This window comes from Brachyistius frenatus, unplaced genomic scaffold, assembly GCF_029030835.1.
Source record: "Brachyistius frenatus isolate BFR_SWC_R1_liver_20210118 unplaced genomic scaffold, ASM2903083v1 Contig_14, whole genome shotgun sequence".
Lineage (NCBI taxonomy): Eukaryota > Metazoa > Chordata > Actinopteri > Embiotocidae > Brachyistius > Brachyistius frenatus.
In genome coordinates this window covers 1,005,818-1,030,089 of record NW_027210613.1, presented here as the reverse complement: position 1 = coordinate 1,030,089, position 24,272 = coordinate 1,005,818, and the positions used below count along the sequence as shown (strand labels likewise).

Sequence of the window (24,272 nt, the reverse complement as noted above, 5' to 3'; positions counted from 1 at the left end):
CGCGCCGATTAGTCTGAAGGGAAAGTCGAACGTGAAACACCAGAGCCTCCGTCTTTCTTTTCTTTTCTTTTTTTTTTTCATATCTGCAATGGATATTATGAGCCTCCCTGGAGGGCAGAGGCGCAGCCTTATTAGTTCAATTCATGGGGGGGAAGAGAATTGATATGGATGAATGGCATGTTAAAGTATCCCTTTGTTACAATAACCATCAAGGCTGATGGTTCGGGCTGATGATGCAGCCCAAGGCAGCAGCACGACAAGCTGAGGCCTTGACCTGGATGGCAGAGGATGCACACACACCAAGGGCAGGGGGCTGATTACACACTGCCTTAAACAAATGGTTTTGCCCCTTTAACATTTAGATATGGGATTGTTCTGTTTGTTGGTGTGTGTGTATGCATGAAAGATCGGGTACTTGTGGATGTCTTTTTGTGAGTAAGGATTGCCATTTGTCTGTATTTGTATCACTGTGTGTGTGTGTGTGTGTGTGTGTGTGTGTGTGTGTGTGTGTGTGTGTGTGTGTGTGTGTGTGTGTGTGTGTGTGTGTGTGTGTGTGTGTGTGTGTGTGTGTGAATGCTTCCTGCATTTTTATCTCAGTATTATCTGTAATGGCAGTGTGTGTGTATTAGATAATCACACGGTGACTAGCTAATTATGAATGTGTTGGCATCACCATTTGTGTGCACAGTTTGTCTTTTTATTTCCATTTGTGCACGGTTATTTTGGGTAGTGCATGTTACTATTGCGCATTTCTGTGAATATTGTCACCCATTCGTGTGTGTGTGTGTGTGTGTGTGTGTGTGTGTGTGTGTGTGTGTGTGTGTGTGTGTGTGTGTGTGTGTGTGTGTGTGTGCAGCCTGTGCCAGGTGCCTCCACAGGGCATTAACCATCTTGCACTCGTGCCACTCTGAGAATAATCCAGTAAAAAAAGGGCGAGATGAGAATCTTACAACATGCCAGTTTGATTTGTACCCCTCGCTATCAAAGAATGCTAATTAAAATCATATTTTGCATACGTCTTGTCTTTCATGTGCATATGCAAATTGCCCCTGTTGCCTTTCAGCACTCTGTAATTAGGTTTATGAAGGACAGCTGTAATACATAATTAACAGAAATGTTTGCAAGCTCTTTTTTTCTCCACGTCTAAACACGACGACTTAAACAAGCACGTGTGAAATCTTCCAAGGCCGTGCTTTTCTCTCAAATGTATTGATTAATGCCCCCCCCCCCCCGCCGCCGCCCCTACATACACACACACACACACACACACACACACACACACACACACACACACACACACCACACACCCTTTCAGAAATATCTAAATACCTTCATTATGCTGTTTGTTTATTTATAGATGATGGCGTCAGTCAGAGCCGCTTCCAATGGGACAGAGACGCTCAGCAGTTTGATCTCGCCATTCTCCCTGATTGGAGTCTACGAGATTTAGTCATCCACTCGCTCCCGGTTTAACTCCGAGGCAACATTGTGGACGGGTGGATGGATTGAGTTAGAGAGGATTGAGAAAGTCTAGAGTGACGATAACGAGGCAAAACAGTGGAACATGTTTGAATATTTATATGGTGGTGTTAGTTAGAGTGGGCCTCGGGGGCCTCGATGACGGACGGGGACTCTGGGGCCATGATGGGATGGAGGACGCATTCCGTGTGTGTGTGTGTGTGTGTGTGTGTGTGTGTGTGTGTGTGTGTGTGTGTGTGTGTGTGTGTGTGTGTGTGTGTGTGTGTGTGTGTGTGTTCAGATGTCGGAGGGGGTGTTGGGTTGTAGAGCAGGGTTAGAGCTGACATAGCGACATAAATGGTGAAATAATTATGCTCATGCTTCATGATAGACTGACTACTGAAGTTAGAAGGGAAGCTTCAGAAAGGCGCAGATGGGCTCGCTGTAGAGAAAATAGAATAATGATCTACTTGGAAGAAGAAGTGAAAACGTCCAGAAGAGACGAAAAGGGAGGAGCAACACAGAGGAAGAGTGTGTGCAGTGACAGCGCCGACCACATGACTGCCGGCTCCACTCCCAGTGCCTCTTTCATGTAGCTCCATCCTCGGCTCTCAGATGTGGTCATTGTCTCTCAGACGCACTATAATGGGAAGTGATGGGTGCTAAATGAAAAGGCCAGGGGATGAAAACACTGGTGAAGCAGCCTGGATGTCAGAGTAGTTAGTCCTGTCATCCGTTCATTATGTTTTCAGATGCTGTTTGGGAGACGCGGTAAACTCAGGGCCCTCGACAAAGTCAGGACATTGTGGTCGTTGTCAAGCCGTGGGACCCTGCTATTTGTGACTGCGTGTGTGTGCTGCTGCATGTTCTGTTGATACATTTGCTTTTGAATCCTTGCACATGGGTACATACTTGTGTGACACATCCTATGCACAGCATGTGGAAAACTTCACCTAGACTCGCACTACTGTCTGACCAAAAAGGTGCCAGTTAAACAAACTTTATATTCTTCTTGTGGTCCAAAATTTCACATTCATGTCTGTTTTGGCCAGTCTGTCATGGATTAACAGAACAATAGTTCCTTAACCCAAAGCCTGTTTATGACAGCTTATATTTGCTCTTCTGAAAACTCAGATGTTTTTTTTTCCCTGGGAAACATCTACAGGAATGCAAGTGAAGGATGGGCCTGATGTTCTCATGCAATTCATTCAATAGTGTCTCAAACAGAGGACAACAGACAGGCCCTCATATTAAAGCAAATCAGTCAAGAAAAAAATGGATGAATGACCAAAGCAAATACAATATATTTTCTGGAAACAATGATGACAAACAGAAAGTGTGTCTATGCTTGAGTCGTACTGTAAGAACGCTTATTTCATTCAGCTCAATACACAGGACTACAGAGGGCTGTTTACCGCTGTCGATCATTCTGTTGTAGTGCTCTGAGAAAGTTTCCTTGAAAAAAGAGCAGAAGGACGATATCATTTATGTGAGCACTTATTGGTTAAAGCTTGTTTTCTATCTTAGGACATCAGTTTGTAGCACAGAGTTTGATCAGCTTACCAAAGTTTGACTAAACACCTTTAGTAAAACCCATGTGCTCTGTGTGTTTTGTAGATGGGCCTTTGTGATGAAGAAACACCTCAGTACACACCTGCTGGGTAAACATGGAGTTGGACAGCGTAAAGAAAGGTAAGTAAAAAATATCCAACAGTAAAACCTGGACAGAAATATCTGCTGCACAATTGTATCGCCTGTCACAGAATTATCGTTTTTGCCATACTTATTGGCCAATATGAAAACTTTTTTGCTTGGGGAAACTGGTTTAATATGATTATACCCAGTGAAGTTCACTGATGTCAGTGTGGACAATAAATTTAAAAATATTCTGCCTCCTTAACATAGTTCATAATACAAGTGTCAAAAGTGTTTGATAACTGCGTTTGAGGGATAATTGCAGAAAATGTGTGTTTACTAAATGTATAGTACATATACACATGTAGAATATCGGCCAGTGTATTGATATCATTTTTTTTTTTACTCCCTAATATTGGTGTCATCATTTTAAAATTTTAAAATATAAGATTTTGTAGGGTTAAAATGTTCAGGGCATACAAACCGTCTCAGCATGGTTCTGACTTTTATTATGAAATGTGTCAGTTAAAACAAGATTATTTCTAGAACCTGACAGTCAAGTGTCTCAGCTTGTTTTTACGAGATGAAGGTAGGAGATATACAGTTCATCCAGAAAGTATTCACAGCGCTTCACTTTTTCCACATTTTGTTATGTTACAGCCTTATTCCAAAATGGATTCAATTAATTGTTTTCCTCAAAATTCTACACACAATACCCCATAATGACAACATGAAAAATGTTTTTTTGAAATTTTTGCAAATCTGTTAAAAATAAAAAATGAAAAAAATCATATGTACATAAGTATTCACAGCCTTTGCCATGACACTCAAAATTGAGCTCAGGTGCATCCTGTTTCCACTGATCATCCTTGAGATGTTTCTACAACTTGATTGGAGTCCACTGTGGTAAATTCAGTTGATTGGACATGATTTGGAAAGACACACACCGTCTACATAAGGTCCCACAGTTGATGGTGCATGTCAGAGCACAAACCAAGACATGAAGTCCAAAGAATTGTCTGTAGACCTCCGAGACAGGATTGTATCGAGGCACAGATCTGGGGAAGGGTACAGAAAACTTTCTACAGCATTGAAGGTCCCAATGAGCACAGTGGCCTCCATCATCTGTAAATGGAAGAAGTTTGGAACCACCAGGACTCTTCCTAGAGTCGGCCGCCCGGCCAAACTGAGCGATCGGGGGAGAAGGGCCTCAGTCAGGGAGGTGACCAAGAACCCGATGGTCACTCTGACAGCTCCAACGTTGCTCTGTGAAGAGAGGAGAACCTTCCAGAAGGACAACCATCTCTGCAGCACTCCACCAAGCAGGCCTGTATGGTAGAGTGACCAGACGGAAGACACTCCTCAGTAAAAGGCACATGACAGCCCACCTGGAGTTTGACAAAAGGCACCTGAAGGACTCTCAGACCATGAGAAACTAAATTCTCTGGTCTGATGAAACAAAGATTGAACTCTTTGGCCTGAATGCCAAGCGTTATGTCTGGAGGAAACCAGGCACCGCTCATCACCTGGCCAATACCATCTCTACAGTGAAGCATGGTGGTGGCAGCATCATACTGTGGGGATGTTTTTCAGCCGCAGGAACTGGGAGACTAGTCAGGGTGGAGGGAAAGATGAATGCAGCAAAGTATAGAGACATCCTTGATGAAAACCTGCTCCAGAGCGCTCTGGACCTCAGACTGGGGCGAAGGTTCATCTTCCAACAGGACAACGACCCGAAGCACACAGCCAAGATAACAAAGGAGTGGCTTCGGGACAACTCTGTGAATGTCCTTGAGTGTCCCAGCCAGAGCCCAGACTTGAACCCCATTGAACATCTCTGGAGAGATCTGAAAATGTCTGTGCACCGACGCTCCCCATCCAACCTGATGGAGCTTGAGAGGTCCTGCAAAGAAGAATGGGAGAAACTGCCCAAAAATAGGTGCTAAGCTTGTAGCATTATACTCAAAAAGACTTGAGGCTGTAATTGCTGCCAAAGGTGCTTCAACAAAGTATTGAGCAAAGGCTGTGAATACTTATGTACGTGTTATATTTTCGTTCTTTATTTTTAATAGATTTGCAAAAATGTTAAACAAACTTTTTTCACTTCATCATTATGGAGTATTGTGTGTAGAATTTTGAGGGACAAAAAAAAATAATTGAATCCATTTTGGAATAAAGCTGTAACATAACAAAATGTGGAAAAAGTGAAGCGCTGTGAATACTTTCTGGATGCACTGTAGGAGGCAATTAATTCTGCAGGACGACTGCTACAACCCCGATGGAGGCCTGGAAGCTTTTAGGCAAAAATTCCCCTCTAGTTAAATTTAATGTTAAATATAACTCCAGATCCTCCCTTTCCCTAATGAGTTAAATGGCTTTCACTCATTCTGTCTGACTCGCTCTCTTGCTTACATCCCTTTTTTCTGTCAAACTTTATCTGCCTCCCTCCCTCATCTTACTTCCTGCTCTCCCTCTTGAATTAAGGATGAATGATGTTTCTTTTACCATTTTCGTCTGTGGATGCGAGTGTGTGTGTCTCGGTGTATGTGTAATGTCTCCCGCTTGGCCCTGTCTATCAGAAACAGAGTCCTGCTGTCAGTGTGTGTGTGTGTGTGTGTGTGTGTGTGTGTGAAAAAGGAAAGATGAGGAGATGAAGTTGTGAAGCCCCCCTCCCCACACTCCACTCCCCTCCCCAACCCTGACAAGCCAAAATGAGACGTTAAACACCTCTCAATCTGTCAAGCGAGCCGCTAAAATAGAAACAGACCCGCTTTTTCATTACTCCGCAACCAAATTGATACTTTTGACAACGTGCCGTATTAGATATGACAAGTGGCTTCAGATATGGAAGTAAGCAGCCCGACCAGATGCCTCTCCATCTCTCAGACATTATCAACTAAATTCCTACTGTCAGCTGTTCATCTGGATTAGATGGAAACAAATCCTGATATCCTCAGCCGCTTCAAGTCTCTGTTTCATCCACTTCTTTTGTTATTGTAACCTTTATTTATCCGTGGATGTCTGACGGAGCTCCACACTGTTCTTTAGTAACATTACACTTGATTACAAACATTCACATCTGTGCCTGTTTCCCAGCACAACTGCAGTCTTCTCATGTTTGCCACGAGGCTGACTGACCAGGGATTTGAACAAACAACCTTTGGAGTCCAACATCTATGCCAGTTTTATCCAGCTGGCACATGTCCACGCGAAGATAAAAAAAAATAAAAAAAGAAGATACGAGAGCAGAACTTCAGCTGGCATGTTTGCTTTTCTAAAAATTGAATTGGCCAAATATAGTTTTTCCTTTTGACAGAGCAGATGCCTCTCCTCTGCAGCGTTTATGTAATTTAGCATCTAACAACAAAAAAATCAGAAGAGATTAAGGTGAACGAGGTCTTTGCATTACTTAATCTAGAAAAAAAAGAGGTAACAGGCTGGCATAGATAATACCAGGCCATCTGCCATAACCTGAGGTACTGGTGTGGACTTGATAGAAAATCCCCAGTAGAAGACTGCAGTAGACGAGGTAGCATCTCACTTTTAAATCCAAACCGTAGCAACACTATAATTTATCAGGCTTTTTGCTTTTCACCCACTTTTGCCAAACACTGTATCCAGGAGATGCTTTAGATTATGTTTCATTTCAAAACTAGCCATCAAACACCATCAAAAAATAGTCTAAATTTGCAAATCCTCCAAACGACACTGTCGAGGCAGTAACAGTAACACAAAGCAAAAGGCAAGAGCCTGTACACCATGAAATCAATCAAACTTTTATTTTTAATTCTGGTGAATCTTGCTTGCTTTATTAGCAGTAACCGAGAAAGCTAAAGAGCGTTGTCAGCCTGCAGTAAACTGCATATTCTTCCTGGCCCTAATTCTACTCTCAAGTCAAGTCTCAACATGTTTCAGTTGTTTTGTGATGATGTTTTTCATCTGATGGCAAGAGATCATGGATTGAAAGTTTGTTGATTTACAATCATATATTTGAATGTAAAGCATGGCAACACAACAGTTTAACCTCTTCACTGGAGGTGTTTACTGACCATAATCAACCCAGACATTTCTGATGAAGTTTCACTCTGCTACCACAATAATAACGGCACAACACATGAATCAGGCAGCAGTAGTCTTTATGTCCACCATACTAGTGGATCCTTGCTAATTTGGTAACATGGCTAATCTGAGTAGCTAAATAGCTAAAACTTGTGAAAGCATCAAGTTAAGCTTCAAAGATTTGGCATTTTTGATAACATCTAGGATGACCCTTCATTTATTTTTTTGACCAGCCAATTAAAAATTTGCATCTCCTTACTGTTTCACACTTTTGCAAACACATTTTTTTTCATGCTCTTTACTTTTGTAAAAGAATGTGCCAAGAAAGCCAAGGTCACAGGGACACACACACACACACACACACACACACACACACACACACACACACACACACACACACACACACACACACACACACACACACACACACACACACACACGCGCACATGCGCACACGCACAGACTTTCATGCACAAAACTACTGGACAAGAATGGAGCTGAAAGGTCGGTGTGTTACCTGATAGTGTTCAGCTCAGTGTGTGTTTTTCGCAAATACAACATCTCCAGTAGAGCCATGAAGTGTCATATCAAACAACAGCATATCATAACACACACATCGCCTGTAGTTATGTTGATGAACATGCACAAATTGTCCACTTCCCTTCCTGCAAGCCGCCATCAAAAGACCTTTCTTTCCTCTCTTGATTTCTCTCATTGTTTTTATTACACTTTCACTCACTTTAAAATATGTGCAGACACAGACATGCGCACACACACACACACACACACACACACACACACACACACACACACACACACACACACACACACACACACACACACACACACACACACACACACACACACACACACACACACACACACACACACACAGTCCCTTGCATGCACACTTAGAGCGAGGACGGCCACAAGGTTTGTTCTATTTAAACCTGTAAAACACAGTGTCATCATTTTTCTGACAGTCCTGCAGACAGAATTTATCTCATCATTAATTAACCATCATATTTCCAACACAGTGCAGCTTAATTAGCACAAGGTCATTGGGGAGGGCTTATTAAGTGGAACAAATTTGGGCAAGTGTAAGAGAGGAGGCAGAGGACGGAAGAGGGAGAAGGAGGAGAGAGGAGAGAGATGGGATGATGAGGAGATAGGCAGAGAGGGGAGATGAAAGGGAGGATAGAAGTGGAGAAAAAGAGGAAGTGTGTGTGTGTGCGTAGTTTGGTCCGACTTGGCAGTGCTGGCTCAGTGATTGATAACTGCACTGGTTTTGAAAGCCCAGAACCTGGAGACTAGGACGGGAGCTGAGGGAGAAAGAGAGACAGGGAGAGGGAAGGGATGGGGAATTGTGTGTCTGTGTGTGTGTGTAGGGGGTGTATCTGAACTGACAACTGGGGACCAGTGGGGGTGTGTGTGAGGGAGGGAGGGGGGGGGAGTTGAGAGGCAATGGGGGTTGTTGGGGGGAGCCAATTGCAAACATATGCTGGCTGGCAGGCGGTGGAGAGATGGATTGCAGTGGGACAGTGTCAGAGAGGCAGTTTCATCTCCATCTCTGCGGCCCTGTTCACCAGGTATTTTTAGAACACTGGGGAGATCTGTTAGTCAAAGGAAGAGAGGAGGAGGAGGACCAGGAGGAGGAAAAGACCTGACGAGCCGTAGGTTGGACCAGGCTCCGCTCAGCCAAATCCGTCTGAGACCTCAAGCACCAACTTATTTTGGGTGGGTTGCCACTGTTACTGATTTTAAAAAGGCTGGCAGTGCTGACGACTGTTGGTTCTGTTTATAAATCAACCTAAACTCTTTGATATTTGCTAGTAGTTAGGGGCAGCTTAAGTCCATCGCAGTGGTCTATTCCTAATTTCATGTAAAGCGTTAAGAAAGTTCATGAAAGTAAAACTAAACTGACAGTATCCTTTAATCCTGTAAAATTTCTGCTAGCCAGTCTACACACATTGTGGTGATTAAAGCCAAATGCAGCACTTCCTCACAAACTGGCACATTTTCTTGTCATATGTCCACTTTCTTACCATGCTTGTGTTTTAGAGTAGAAGGGAACAGAGTAGACAGAACCCACCAAAACACAGGAAGACTGTGTTAAAAACACAAAATGTAATTACATTTTTATATGAGAAAAGAATGTGTTTTGTCTATACCTGTATGTAATCAGGTCACAGTGTCTCATTACACTCACCTCCTGCTAATGAGAGTAGTGGGCAGTTGTGGCCAGCGCTGGTCACACGGCTTTAAATAAAAGACTAATATTATCCCCTTATATTGTTCTAACCCCCAGCGGGGGAAAAGAAGAAGATGAATCGGAGGGGAGGAAGGGTGAGATGACAGACTCCAACTATCTGACAGGTTCTGGGTGAGAGAGAGCGAGCGAGATAGACCTGAACTGTTAGAAAGTGACACAACTAGGTCTTCGTCTCAGTCACACCACCACTCCTCACTGCAGGCACTGAGCGGAGATGAGGGCTTTTTGTCCTTTTATCTGCCTGCATGTGTGTGCTTTCTGGTACAAGTATACTTACGAGGACCTCATGTCCTCGCAAGTTTACAGTAACCTGGCTGTAAGGTGTCTGTAACAGCTTACAGTCACCTCAGAATAATTTTTTTTTACTGTAACATTTAGTATTACAGCTCAAAATCCTATGAGAAGTTGTTTCTTTTGTTATCACACACTTGTAATATCACACAGAGTTGAGTTATCCCTATTCCTCAGTGCATTTTCAACTGAATATATAATCTCCCTTATTCAGTTAATGGATGCAGGTCTGAGCCAGCCTGGTGGGGGGAAAAAAGAAATGCTAAGTCACCAAAATCTGTAAAAGTGCCCACACTAGCTTGACTTTATTGATTTGGATTGGGTATTGCACATCAAAAACGGACTGTTGCTGCTCATTCGCAGCAGAACAATAGAGTTACCCTGATTACAAAAGGAGGATAGAATACAGAGGTTACTATCATCAGGTTCGAATGGGTGCTGTTAAATAAACTGTCCATCTTAGTTTGTGTGTGTGTGTGTGTGTGTGTGTGTGTGTGTGTGTGTGTGTGTGTGTGTGTGTGTGTGTGTGTGTGTGTGTGTGTGTGTCTCAGTCTGCAGGCACCTAAACCAACACTTCAGGGCGTGGCTATGGAGCGTGATTGACAGCAGCGGCCTTGACTCAATTGCTCGTAATTAGTGCTTTAAAAACAGGCCGCCGTTTTCATAAGTAATTGTTAAAACGGCTGCCATTTTCACGCTTGTAATAATAAACTCCTTGAACTAATACACTCATCACTCTTGAAACAGAAGTGCTGACAACCCAGAAGAAAGCTATATTTGTTTAAACGTGTGCTGGTGGTGGTTGGGGGGCGTAAAAGCGTGATACAAGCAGCTGGAGAGAATGTTTTCAGTGTGTTTTCGAGATTTCTAATTACAAGTTGTTTTTTGGGGTTTTTTTGGTTGTTGTTTTTCCCGGCAGCGTTACTGTGTGTCTGAGCCAAGTCAGCGGGTGCTAAAATCCCTCCGAAGAAAACAGAAAACAGAAAACCAGGTGAAAAGGCATGAACGCGGATCCAGAAATAGCTAGCATGATGCATGCAGCGCAGGTGTGATGACTCACAAAATCAAGACAGGGATACTCGGAGCAGCCGTTGTTACATGACTGCAGTGTGGAGAAGGAGTACTGAGTACAGAAACTGCTAATAAGTAGTTTTTGTAAATTATTTGTCCATGTTTTCATTTGTGGTCTGAATTTTCTTAAGACTTTTGTGTTTGGCGTGATTGAAAAAAAAAAAAATCACATAACATAATATCAGAGCTAGACAACAATTACATGATTGTATCTTACGTGTGTAAAAAAAAAAAAAAAAAAAAAAGACGTGCGTAAATCTGTATTCTGGTTTAAATGATGCACCATGTTTATTTCTGTGTGACAGAATTGACATAAACGTTGCTGCAGTCGCTCAGTTGCCGTGCCATGGGCGAAGCTCGGCCGAGCGGGCATCTGGCTTTGCGGTGCCGGGCTCTGGGCTCGCAGCCGCGTCCCAGCATGCCGTGCGGTGCGGCCATATTGCCCCGGCACAGAGGGCCGGGACCGTCCAGGCTGGACGGGGGGAGCGGGGGCGGAAGAGCCCCGCCTGGAGCCAGCATGGCGGCAATATGGACCACACGGAGCAGGCAGGGGTCAAGCCACACACACAAAAACCACGAGCCAGTGTGTGTGCGGGGCACGTGTGTTATGTGTGAGGAAGGAAAAGAGAGAGTTAGCAGTGTGATAGGGAGATAAAGAGTAGATAAAGACAACCCCTAATTCATTAGAATAAATCCTTTCCCTTAATTATTGATAATGAATCTGCTCTTTAATCTTTCTCTTTCTTCCTTCCCTTATCTGCCTGTGTCAGCACTTTGTCTCTCTGGCTTGGTGTTGGGTGGTAAGGCCTAGTTTTCAGCCACCCAAGGGCAGCAGTCAATAACATCCTGTGCTGCTGCTACTGTAAGCAGGGATGTGATGGCAGCACAGAAAAGCATGAAAAACAGAGCAGCAAAATTTGAACTTGAAAGTATCCTTAAATCGTCCCCGAAAAACACATCTGTTTTTCTAGTTTGATGACACAAAACATCATAAAAGAAGCAGAATCACAGTATACGGTGTAGTAATCTTTTGTGTCCTCGCACTCAACAGAGTTCCATTTCCCAGAGGTCTGTGCGGACCCCGTCGTCCCGGCGTGGTACTGGCAAGGCCTCAGCGACCCCCAGCTCACCTTTTGTGTTCGCTGGCTGCTTGTTTGAACAGGAGCCAGCGGACAGCGCCTCCCTGTTTACCCTACTCAATATTTCATGGAGAATGAACACTTGCAGAATGAGGGATCGTGTTAATATTGCTGTTAAAATTAAGCGATAATTAAAATTTGTTAGTTTAAAAGCCATCGCAGTCTATAAAAGTTTGATTACTGGAAAATTAGGTGCATTAAGTTTTTATGGGTTGGCCCATGCTCTCGCTTGGGAACGATTTTTATGCACTTGTCATGGGCATATGGTGCAGAATTGTGAGTGTGTGTGGGGTGGGGGGGGGGGGAAGTGGGGCATATTGCCTCTCTGAAAAGCTGACACACTTTAATGCTAAAATCTCCACCCCTGTGGTCTTACTCATCATCAGTTCTAGCACTGCTCGGAGCCACAACTGTGACAAAATGCCAATTATAAATCTGAGCCTGTGTCTTGGAGAAGAGAGGTCAGAGGTCACGTGCACTTTAGCTGCATTATGGTCATCTCATTTGGCCGGTGATGTAACAGCGGCACTCCTACTGAGGATGTGCGTTGTTGTTGGTCACCCGAACAGCTCCTCTGTTGGAAGGTGCAGCGGGGTCCCGTCGGCCCCCTATTACTAATAATAATGTTAGTTAGCAGTCGACAGCTCGTCCCAGAGTTGGAACCCACTCGTCATGTCAGAACAACGCGACCTTGACTTGCGAAATAAATCCCGCCGCAGTAGTTCATCTCCCCATAACAGCTTCTACCTCATCTGGGTAGTGCAGCTCCGACGGTGCCTCCGGCTTTTCAAGTTTTCCCAAAGAATGATGTCACCCACCGCTGAAGACCAAGTGACATTACTCAAGCCGACAAGAACGGAGAATGTACGCGGTTCACCTTCGTATTCATTTCACATCCTGTGGCACAAAACCAGGCAGTTATACAGAGACACAATTGTGCGGCTAACTGTTGACAGTGGTTGGACATTATGCACAGTGGGACAGTGGAAAAACTGGGCTGCTGCCAGCCTGTTTTTCTTCTCTATTAAAACATCAGACTGTCATAGCAGAAATGGATGTTGCCAGGCATCACTAATGAACCAATTAATCAATGAATTAGCTGAGCAGCGATTAAATTAATGCGAGCTGGACGGGCGAGCGGCAGTCGTGGATATATCCTGGGGAACGTGATTAACACACACACAGCGATCAACAAGGCCACCATTAAGTTGGACAACTTCCTGAACTTTTGTCTTTTCAGCTAAATATGGAACGTCTTAATTCATTTTAGTTTTATGTGGACTGGAGAAATATCCTATTTTTCCAATGGCCGCACTGTGATGTTAATACACTGGTGAACGTTTTGCAGCAGAGACTGTCATGTGTATTGAAATGTACATTTTTCTTCCAATTCTGCCACTTGTTAAGGTATTATTTTCTTAAACAGATATAACAAGATCTGTCGGAGGTTGTTTAATTAACAAATACATATACACTTCAATTAGGCTAAAGTTTTACTGTAATACAGTAAATTCCAAGATATTTCTTGAATCCTTCAACAGCATACTTTTTATTTCATGGATTATTCAATGTATTACTTACCTGTGACCACAGAAGTTATTGAATATTCAAATAAAATATCACAATTAAGTAATTCCAGTACTTCGTTTATGATTAAAAAAGCTTTTCTAAAAGCTTTTTTTTTTTAGTTTACAATATTGTTTATGTTTCATGAAATGACAAAAAGTGACATTTTTCAGATGGAGACATGAAATGAGGGACATTTGTACACAAGGCCAAAGATTTGATTCATAATACCAAAATCAAATTTATAAATCTGATCTTGTCACATACAAGTTTGCTGAGTGGGAAATGGTTGGAGAGAAACTTTTGCATCATACTGGACTCTTTTCTCTAATTTAGATGATCGGGAAAGTTAACACCTCCTCCAACACCCTCACCTGCTCCCTGTCATCGCTTTCCGCCTAAATCAGCAGTTACACGTGATAAACTGCGTGCATTATTTCATCCTCGTGTGGCTGTGCAAGCTGCATGTATATAGTTTCATATGCAGGGTGTCATATATGGATGATCCAGTGAAGTTTAAGACGGTGGTTTTCAAAATGGGGTCTGGGACCCACGCAGTGGGCGGGCTTGTGCAGACTTTTGGGGACCTTTCAGGACCTCAGAGGAGGAGTCTTTAGCCAGATACAGAAGAGCTTCTGTTCCTTGTATAACACTTCAGTGGAAATCATTTAATTTAGAGAAGAAATTGTAAGAAATTGCTAGATTACATCTTCACCTTTATCAAATTGTAGGTGAACAATTTATCACTAAACCAACATGAACTATCCCTTATGGCCCGGTAGGTCTAACTGTTACACACTGTGGGCCCTGAGGCTGAACGTCAGGTGTAGCTGTGCACCGTCCATCAATAAAGAGCTCATCATCGTTATCTTTGTGTGGGTTGTTGGTGCGGCGCTGTACCACATCATGTCCCGACGTTCAAAGTCTCAGCGCCCCCCTCCCCACACTCTGCTTGATCTGAGACATTATAGAAGGCGGGGATGGGCGAGTCACGGTGTTTGGGGAGAGGAGAGAGCGGGGTGGGGGTGGGGGCATCTCCCTTGATTATGTGACATCCTCCGGAAGACCGCTGGAGTTGTTTCCTCCATTACTTAGAGGGGGAAGAAAGGAGGCCTTTTCACTATTGAGACTGTCACTCTCAATTTGGGCTAACGGTAAGCATGCACAAGGCCTCCTGGATACCCCCCCACCCCACCTGCTCTTACCCCCACCCCCCACCCCCACCTTCCTAACATACACCGACAACACCCCAGCCTCCCCTCCCCCTGCAGCAGGTCGCCGTGGTGACAGTTTGATTAGATCATCAATCGTGGCCGTTAACAGCGGTTTTCCTGAGCACCTGGACCGGCAGGTCACAGCTGGCTCTGAGCTACCGCTGTCCCCCTGACCCAGCGCTGTGTGTGTGTGTGTGTGTGTGTGTGTGTGTGTGTGTGTGTGTGCGTGCGTGCGCGCACTCGCACACAAGTATGCTCGTAGATACACAGTTGCACAAGAAGTCCAAATGTGTTTGTGTGTTCAAGCTGAACTTTTTTGTCCTGTACTGTGAGCTGGATGTGTATATTTTTGCTCTATAGTCCCTTTTTTCTGGTCCTATTTGTGCATCTGTCTTCATGTGTCCATTTTGAAGTGTCCCCAGTGTGAGCAGAGCTTTGTCTGGATGTCCACTGCTGTTTCAAAATGAGAAAACACATTTCCTCAGGGGGCCATTAGACCCTTCTTGTTGTTTTCTGAAGTATTTTTGTCTGAGGTTAAAGCTCTAATGAATGTTTTAATTCTTTACGTTGCTTTCCAGAGAGTAAAGGTGATGACAGGTAAAATGTACTCAATGTTTTTACATGCCAAGAGACTGCTCGAAGAATAGAATTAGAGAAACAGAGTAATAAAGCACACTCGGAGGAAACGGAGGACACATCTGTATCTGTGTGCTCTCTGCTAGATACTTCCCGGAGTGTGTTCTCTGCAGATACACAGATACCAGGGTGTAGCAGTTATGGCTATTCATCTGTAGCACCACACACACACCGTCTTTACCGCAGCTACGACACAGTGCACTTCACAAACACACACGTATATAAATTCACCTGCTTTCTCGGCGTTGTCTTCGGCGGCTGTATCGGGTTCCTCGTTGTTGTGGTAAAGCAGTTAAATTTATGGGCTAACATAATGGGACAAAGTGTGTGTCTCATTGTGATTCCTCAGGTATTCCATGATTAAATAAACGTCCCCGGTCTTTTCATAAAGCTTGTTTATGGCAGCATGGCACCATATGCTACTGCTTCCACCCCACCCACCCATCTCCTTCCCTCTCTCTCTGTTTAATTCTCTTTTTCTTTGTCTCTCTCTCTCTGCGCTCCATCCACTGCCCTACACCGCCTCCACCAGATGCAGGCTCGCCATTATTTTGTGGCGCAGTCGTGGTGGAGAAGCTAAAGTTGTGAATTAACATGTAGGAGCCATTACAGAATGATGATATCCATCTGCGCTGCTCGTAGGTGCTACTTAGTAAATTGTCTACGCTGTAATGGCACGACGGTAACGATATGAGTCTGTTTTATCAACTCCAGGGTCTGTTTCCATCTTTTCAGTTCAGCAGGCGCTCAGATGGGAGTCATTTGTCGGATCTTTTCAAGTGTTTGGTTTGTTGCAGATCTGTGACATATCACTATGCACACACACAACACAAAAGTTGGGTCCGGTAATTAATTCTCAAAAGCAGTATACTACTGTGTGTATATGTCTACAAAAACAATTATGCTCTCCAGCCAGGACATGGCAGTAAACACGTGATTGCTCGTGTTGTTGTCTTGTTTGGTTTTGTTGTGGTAGAAGGCCAGACACACAGAGAGACTTTGAATTTGTGTGCTGTCGACTTTTGTTGTGATTATTAATGGCCGTTTCACATTAACCTCGCTGCGCTAATACACTCGACAATGGCCCAAATCACCTGAGCGATGAGGACGATGGAGGCGGCCCTGTCCCCCTTGTCCAGCCAATGCTACAGCAGCACCACTGCCCCCCACCCCTTATACCGAATGACCAAGATTAATGAAACCTCCGCCGTTTTTAATTAGCATGGCCGCAGTCATCAATTATGTCCACCCCACCCCAAATACAAATATTGTTATATTTAGAGGGGGAGGGGGGGGATTCTTGATTTATTTCATTGTGGTGGCCGAAGGAGTGAGATGAATGGCCTCCCATCATGGTCATTTGCAGAGATGAGGAGGAGGAGAAGAGAAAGGGAGAGCAAAGTGTGTGTGTGTATGAGGGGGGAGGGGGGGGGGGACTTATGTCGCGCATACCGTACAGTAGAGGACATGGACATGGCTGGCCAGGGTAAAGTCTGCAGGGAGAGAGCAGTCTGGGTCTCAGTGTCCCTGCACAGGGATCTGACTCACACTGTCCAGGAACTTAATTAGTCTTTAGCTGAACCCAGAGCTGCACGATACCCGGAGTTTCTCTGGTGCCGATATGAGTAACAGGTAGTTGTACGTTATGTAGTTCAAGTAGCAATCATAGTGCTCTGGAAAAACGATGCCACCGGGTATTGGCCTCTTACAGACATTTGCAAAAGAAGGCACATCAATCATATTGACTAGAGTAAATAGTAATCACAAGCTAAAAAAATGGAAGTGTACTTTGTTTCATGATTAACCACTTTTAGCAGCTCATCGAGAATGGTTTACATAAAATAAAATGATGGTACACCAGCTGAAGAAATGAGTTTATTCAGTTAACCATCAGTTCTGTATAGTCCTGATAAGGGAGAGACATTTATCACTTTTGTCCTGTGTTTAGTTTTTGATCAGTTACTTCATTTCTGAGGTGATTTGATACCAACCTATTGATTATCTGCTGATATGGAGTGTTAATAAATGATTATCAGTCTTATTTTTCATTTTCAAAATAAACTATTCCATATCAAGTCATTATTAAGCCCCTTATATGCAGTTTGCTTAAGATAACCATCTCAAAAGTTTAAATCAGATTCCCCTGCATTATGTGTGAACTTCCAAACTGTTCAGCTTGAAGTTCCACTTTGAAGGAGTGTATCCTGTCTGCCTGTGGGCCAGACGTGGTCTGACATCCTAATGACATATAGATGTCATCTGTAAAAGAAGTCCCGTGTGCCCTGCACTGAAGCTGCCAGTACATTTGTCAATAGTTTATATTGGACTGTAGCTTTTATTTGATTTTTTATGATGTCTGATCCGGTGTTTTTTTGACTAGCACCATACTGACTATTTGTATTTGTGTTTGTGAGCCGGAACAGTTCAAGTCTCCAAGGCCCACCTCTTGGTTGTTACATGAAAACAAGGAAGCAGTGAGAACATGTTTGAGGGGGGACATTTTCCTCTGGACGGTTATGATGTGATGTTTTAGAGCTGCACTAGCAGGCAGGTTAATGTTGCTGCCTCAATCATGGACACAACATCCCTCCGTACAGCTTAGCTCTACAGCACCTTATTCAAATAGAAAATAAATAAGAAAGCATTGACAGAATATTGTGCTTCAACTTAATGTGATTTGTCCCTGAACGTACTCCATCCAGGGCAGCTGCAGTGTTAGTTGATGCTCACTGGACTCGTGTAGTTAAATCCTGCTCAGTCCAGCGTGTTCGGCTTCTTCTGGTATGATGCAGCAAAGAGAGAAAGAAATTATACAGACACGGTATTTGGCATTTTTCCACATTTCTTTTTTTTTGTTTATTTCAGGGGTTTCATGTCTCTAATGGCTCCTTTTCAAACCAAGTCTAGACTTGCTTTTCTTATATTGGCATTCTTGTATAAATTGAGTTATGAAAAAAAATAAACTCCTCCAAATCACTTATTCTTGTTTATAAAAGATTAGCCGAGTGCAACTGCTTTCTGCAGTTTCTCACATTTGCTAAAGGCTGAGACGTAATAACTGCGCGACAACACACTGCTTTATGACTTGAAGATGTGCACAGCTCCTTTCTGTGGTTTGGGAGTTTGGGAGTTTGGGTGTCTGCGCTGCGGTGAGCCACCAGACCTTTTACTTCTGCCGGCCACACACACACACACACACACACACACACACACACACACACACACACACACACACACACACACACACACACACACACACACACACACACACACACACACACACACACACACACACACACACACACACACACACACACACACACACACACACACACACACACACAGATTTTATACCCTTACTGCTGTGGCCACCGCCTGCCCACTGACTCAAGAGAGAACGGTGGGAAACATCTTGAATATTTTATGAAGCTCGGGAACCCCACCTCTCGTCTTCCCCACCAAGCAAACCATGGCTTCTATGTCCAGCAGCGTGCGCACGCACGCACGCACGCACGCACGCACGCACGCACGCACACACACACACACACACACACACACACACACACAAAAAAACAGAAATAATGTTTTAAATGCAATCATTGTCAGGCCCAAACAATGTCATTTATCAAGGGAGCATTTGGGACTGTATAATAAGTTTCACATTATTAATACAATTTTTCATCCTCTGTCAAGCCTATCTGATTTATGGCACGCATGTGATCTAAGGTGATCATTGAATTACAATTCCAGTAATAAGAGAGAGAATGGACCTGGTCTTTTACTTCTGCCCACTGGAGCACAAACCCCCCACTCACACATACACACACACACACACACACACACACACACACACACACACACACACACACACACACACACACACACACACACACACACACACACACACACACACACACACACACACACACACCCTTCACTTGCAACATACAGCAATTACAGACAACATACAACAACAGTCACAACGGCCTTATCTGCGTCAAACTTTTACCGGTCAAACCGCGGAGTAGATTGGCTAAATATTTGTGAGTTAAACCAACATGCCCTCTTTCTAATTTCAGTGAAGGAAAGAGGAGGGAGAGAAAAAAAAAAAGAAAAAAAAATGAACCTCGGCCCTGTTAATTAGATAAGGGACAAAGCTCATTATTCTAAAATGATATTGGGGCCCACAGAGTAAATATGAGTGGCCTGTTAGGGGCTCAGTAATGGGACGGGGATGCAAGTCGTTACAGGGCTCAATGATTTACAGCTAAGATGCTCTTTGATGTATAGACTGCACCTTTTTATTAAGTGGCTGTCGTTACGGTCACTGGCTCAGTCATTTCCCTTTGTGTCTAATCAAAATCCATATCCAGACACCCCGCCATCTAGACCCACGGCCGCTCCAGATGGGGAAAAGAAAAATAGAACGGGAATGTCAGCGTTCCTTCCCACGGCTGACTCCTCTCCTCCCTCCCAGCCTGAGCTCAGCGAATGCTTAGCAGAGATATGGCACAGATAATAAAATCTAACAAATAACAACAAGCAAATAAACAAATGGAAACGTGGAATTCTTTTGAGGTAATTAAATAATAAAGACAGACTTCTATCATAACACTTTGGATCCAGTTTGAACAAGCATTTGCACTATTAGAAGTCGCGCTTTGGCTTTATCAGATTAGCTTGCTGTTGAGGGCCCGCTGATCGGCGTCGTACATCATCCTGTTTGATTTCTGTTTAGAGCGAATTTGGGGAAGCTGCTAATTGGATTGTGGGAGTGTAGCCCCGGTTAAAGATGGTAAACAGCGGAGCAGGCTTGTCCCCCCCAACTCTCAGCCCCACAGGCTTCCAAAAAAACAAAACAGTTCTCCTCAGGATCGCCACAATTTACGACACATTTTCTCTGTATTCTTAAAAGATAATTAGGTTTATCACCTATTTTTTTCCCCGACTCTCAGCTCCACCACCCTTCCTTCCCTTTTGTGTACCTGAGAGCGCACAATCACAGCGTAAAAACATAAATATTTCTGCAGCACAGCAGCGCTGGCAGGTGAGCCTAATGAAATTCTAGGAGTGTAATTTGATTTACGAGGTGCTAATGCGGCCTGATATTAGAGAGAAAAAGCTCTGATATGGCTGCCTTGTGCTGTATTTAAGGCCTATCAGAAGCCTGATAAAGAGCATCCTGTCCTCAGCACCGCGGCTGAGTTATTGTTGCAGATATTCATATTGATAGTAATTCTTCCCGACGCAATTTAGTGCCGGCAATATATAAATATGGAGATAATAGTTAATTTTGGTGGCTGCTCAGATTGCGATGCTTTAAATTCAAGACTCACTAAAAAAAACTTTGAGCTGTGAAGCATCTGGACACTTTTTAAAGTGCCGTTTAGAGGATGAGTGGAGGGGCTGCGACGAGGCCTTTGACCGAGCCATGTCACACAAATCAGATTGCCAGTACTTTTCAGCGGCTGCTAATTTCAGCAGGAAGCATTTTGGAGCTCTTGATTTGCAGTTTTTTTTGCGTTGAAACATTTTGATTAATAGTCTGATATCTAGAAAACCTATTAAGCTTTTAAATTAACTGAGTGTGGAAACAAAACGTCGGACCAGTGTGCGTGCAGAGAACGAGATCATTGGGTTGTTTTCTTCAGAATTTTTTTACTCATGCAAAAAAAAAGACTTCTTATAATTTAAGTTAGTGTGTGTGTGTGCGTGTGCGTGTGCATGGGTGGGTGTGGGTGTGCGTGTGGGTTTAGTGTTTCAAAGTGTGTTTGGGACTATTGAGCTATGGCTCATAATAAAAACAGGCAATAACAGGGCCACCACAGAGGGACCTGGCCTTTGTGCCTCCCTGTTGCCCCCTCACTCCCCTCTCGCCTCCGTGCCACCTCCTTCTCCTCGTGGCCTCTCCCCACCCCCTAAGTTATGGGCTGAATAACAGCACAACAATATTAAGATAACATTTCCTGATTGTTTGTCAGGCAGGAGGCTCCTTCACCCCGCTTTCATCACGTCCACCGTGTTCATTAAATTGACAATTTGTATTTGCCCTACAGCGGGATAAACAGGAGCTTATCTGATGGGCCTGGTCTTTTATTATTTATTTCATTATCTTTTTTTTTTTTTTTTTTTTTTTTGCTCTCCTCCTCCTCCTCTTCCTCCCGGGATTGAAGGTAAACATAAATCAGCAGCAGCATCTCTGTTGTGTGCCGTTGTTTATATTGCAGTCATATGCAGCAGCACTCCTCTCGGAGGAGGTTCATCTACAATACTCTGCAGACACACGTGGCCTCTTCATGGAGGTTTTAGTTGTTGTTTTGTGTGACACGCTGCCTCCACGCTCCTGCCAGCCTCGGTGTGAAATAACTCTGCAGTTATTTGCCTTTAAAATGCCCCCTCTGTTTGCACTGAGCAGAGTTTTTACTGCAGGCTGGAGATGGATGCCTTTGTTCATTTGAATGTTAAACTAGCACCATCCAGGAAACTGATTTGAGTAGCCGCAGACCACATTGACTGCAGCGCTCTCTGAAGCGATGTGAGCGATGATGTTGCCCCGTTCAATATCTTAACCCGGGAACGAGCCTGTCGTCAGTCAACGTTGTGCGCGCAAACGAAAAATAACGAAGCCAGCGGCCTTACTTAGGAAACAGTTGTCCCACAAATTTAATCTTTTAGCCATTTTTTAACCAACACCCCCCCTCTAATCAGGTTTCAATTGACTGCCATTGAAGGAAGAGCCTCTCCTCAGACACATATATAGGTCTGAGCCCAGTCAGACACCATTTAAGGCTTACTCGGTCTTCCTCACAATATCTTGGAGAGCTCAGGGCCAAATGATTTAATCTTCATTCAGCTAATTTAGTCTGGATTTAAGCTGCCGGGTTGTCGAAGTGCAGAGTGATGGAGTCTGAAAACAGGATGAGAGAGAAAAAGGGAAGAGGAGGGGGAAAAAAAAAAAAACGGAAGGAAGGAGGGAGGGAAACAGAGAGAGATAAAGTTAGAGCGATGGAGGGAGAAAGAGAGAGACGAGGGAGGAGGAGGAGGAGGAGGAGGGGGTTGAAGATGATGATCCATCCTGACCCTAGTGAATGCTGTCATGTTCCTCCCTCTAGGTAATCTCTCTCACTCACTCGCTATTTTGCATGTGAAAATGCTCTCCTGACAGTTGCATATCAGATACATTTTCTCTCTTTTTTTTTCTACCCCTCCTCCCTCTCCCCTCCTTTTCCCTTCGCCAAATAAACAACAGTCTTCACTTTGAAGTTGTCTGTTTGTGTCAGTTTGGCTTCAGGCAAGAGTCGGCCTCTCTCTCTCATTCTGTCTTTGTGTTATAGTGCAAGTGCGGCATCGGCGGATTATTTCCTCTCACAACGGCCGGCCGACACAAGGTGGAAAAACCAGGGAGATAATTCTTAGTTGTCCAAAAAGAAGCCGAAACAATTAATCCAGTCAATTAAAAAGAAAGTGAAAGGCTCCACAGCATGAAGGAAAACTTAGTCAGGAGGATCAGAGTGTCAGTTCAGCCCTGAGCTATGACATCAGTCGTATTTTATTGTCTGATGCAGTGATTTGTGTGATTAGAGAAATCCTTTTTTTTTTTTTTCATCTTATTTGCTATTACTCAAACCAAAACTGGCCTCTTTATAACTCTGTTGCTTCCGTAGTTCATGATTACAGTGTACACTAAACACACACTCTGCAGGGTCCTCCTCAACAAGCACCACCTCACCACTTGGGGGTGTTAGTGGGCACAGAGTAGGGTGTCAGGTCTTTCTTTCCCAGCCCCTGTTAGAGGTATAGCAACACCTCCTGAGGGATTTCTATCACAATTAAGGCCAGTGTGGTCTGTGATGTTCTGACAGTAGCCCTATATGCCTGAACTGACGACAGGATCACAACCGCTGTATAGATATGGTAATGAGTGACAGTGTAGACACCGTGGCGTGCGACTCTCTGAATATAGAGGCAAGAGACTCACCTGCGTCTGTGAATAAATCTGCATGGGTGTCAATCATGTCGCTTTGCTTGGCGATCAGAGAGGGAAAAGAAGGCGATGGAGAGATGCAGGAGGAAGAAAAGTAGACTGAAAGGAGAACTTGCTCATGATTACGTTTTTTTTTGTTTTTTGTTTCCCAGCCAGGGGCCTTTGCTGATCTGTCCTTGAAAGTAATGTGAAAAAGCCAGAAAGCAGTCACCCCAAAATAAAAGTAAAATTAAGTATGTAAAATTCATCTGTTGACTGTCTGGCCTCTTCAGTATGAAACTGGCCAAAGAGACCAGACAACTGAAGTAGAGTGCTAATTTGAACATCAGAGTGGAAAGGTTTCTAAAATGCTTTAAATCCATATAAAGGAATTACAAGATATCTGTGCACAAGACCATTTACATTATACTTCATGTTAATTAAATTAACATGTTATTTATCTTTTAATAACATGTGAATGTGATCATGTTACTGTTACCGTTCTTTTTTTTCTTGGCAATGAGTGCATAATCAAAACAACACTAATACAACATGATAGAGTGTCGTATTAGATAGAGCATTTTTCCTAGTGAAGATTTGGAGCTATGCAACATGACTACAGTAGTCAATTACAATCTGTACAATGCATTTATTTTCATAATCATATAAGGAATTAACAGTTACTGCAGAGGTGTGTATCTGCTATAAGGTAGGTAGGTAGGTAGGTATTTACTTTATTAATCCCCGAGGGGAAATTTTTTAACTGTGCTTAAGACACCCAAACCCACAAACTCTTCATCATCACAAACTTCTCGTCACTGTCTTGACAAGTCGTTGTGTTTCTGCTCCTGAGTCCCTGGAAATTTTAGAAAAATCTGCAAAAAAAAAAGGGGGCGGGGGGAAAGTGACAAGATTTAAAAGTCCTAAAAATAGAAATCTGAGCATTTTTAAAAGTATGTTTTAATATA

The 24,272-nt window shown here is 43.6% G+C and overlaps 1 protein-coding gene across 2 annotated transcripts in view; it reads left to right on the top strand.

Annotated features, from left to right (window-relative positions):
- The window catches only part of znf407 (zinc finger protein 407), a 154,538-nt gene that overhangs the window by 64,014 nt on the left and 66,252 nt on the right, over positions 1-24,272 (top strand). For both annotated transcript variants that reach the window (XM_069693042.1, XM_069693043.1), the window contains one exon: positions 3,076-3,150. In XM_069693042.1, coding sequence (XP_069549143.1) covers positions 3,076-3,150 — 75 coding nt within the window. The remainder of the gene's footprint in view (positions 1-3,075; positions 3,151-24,272) is intronic.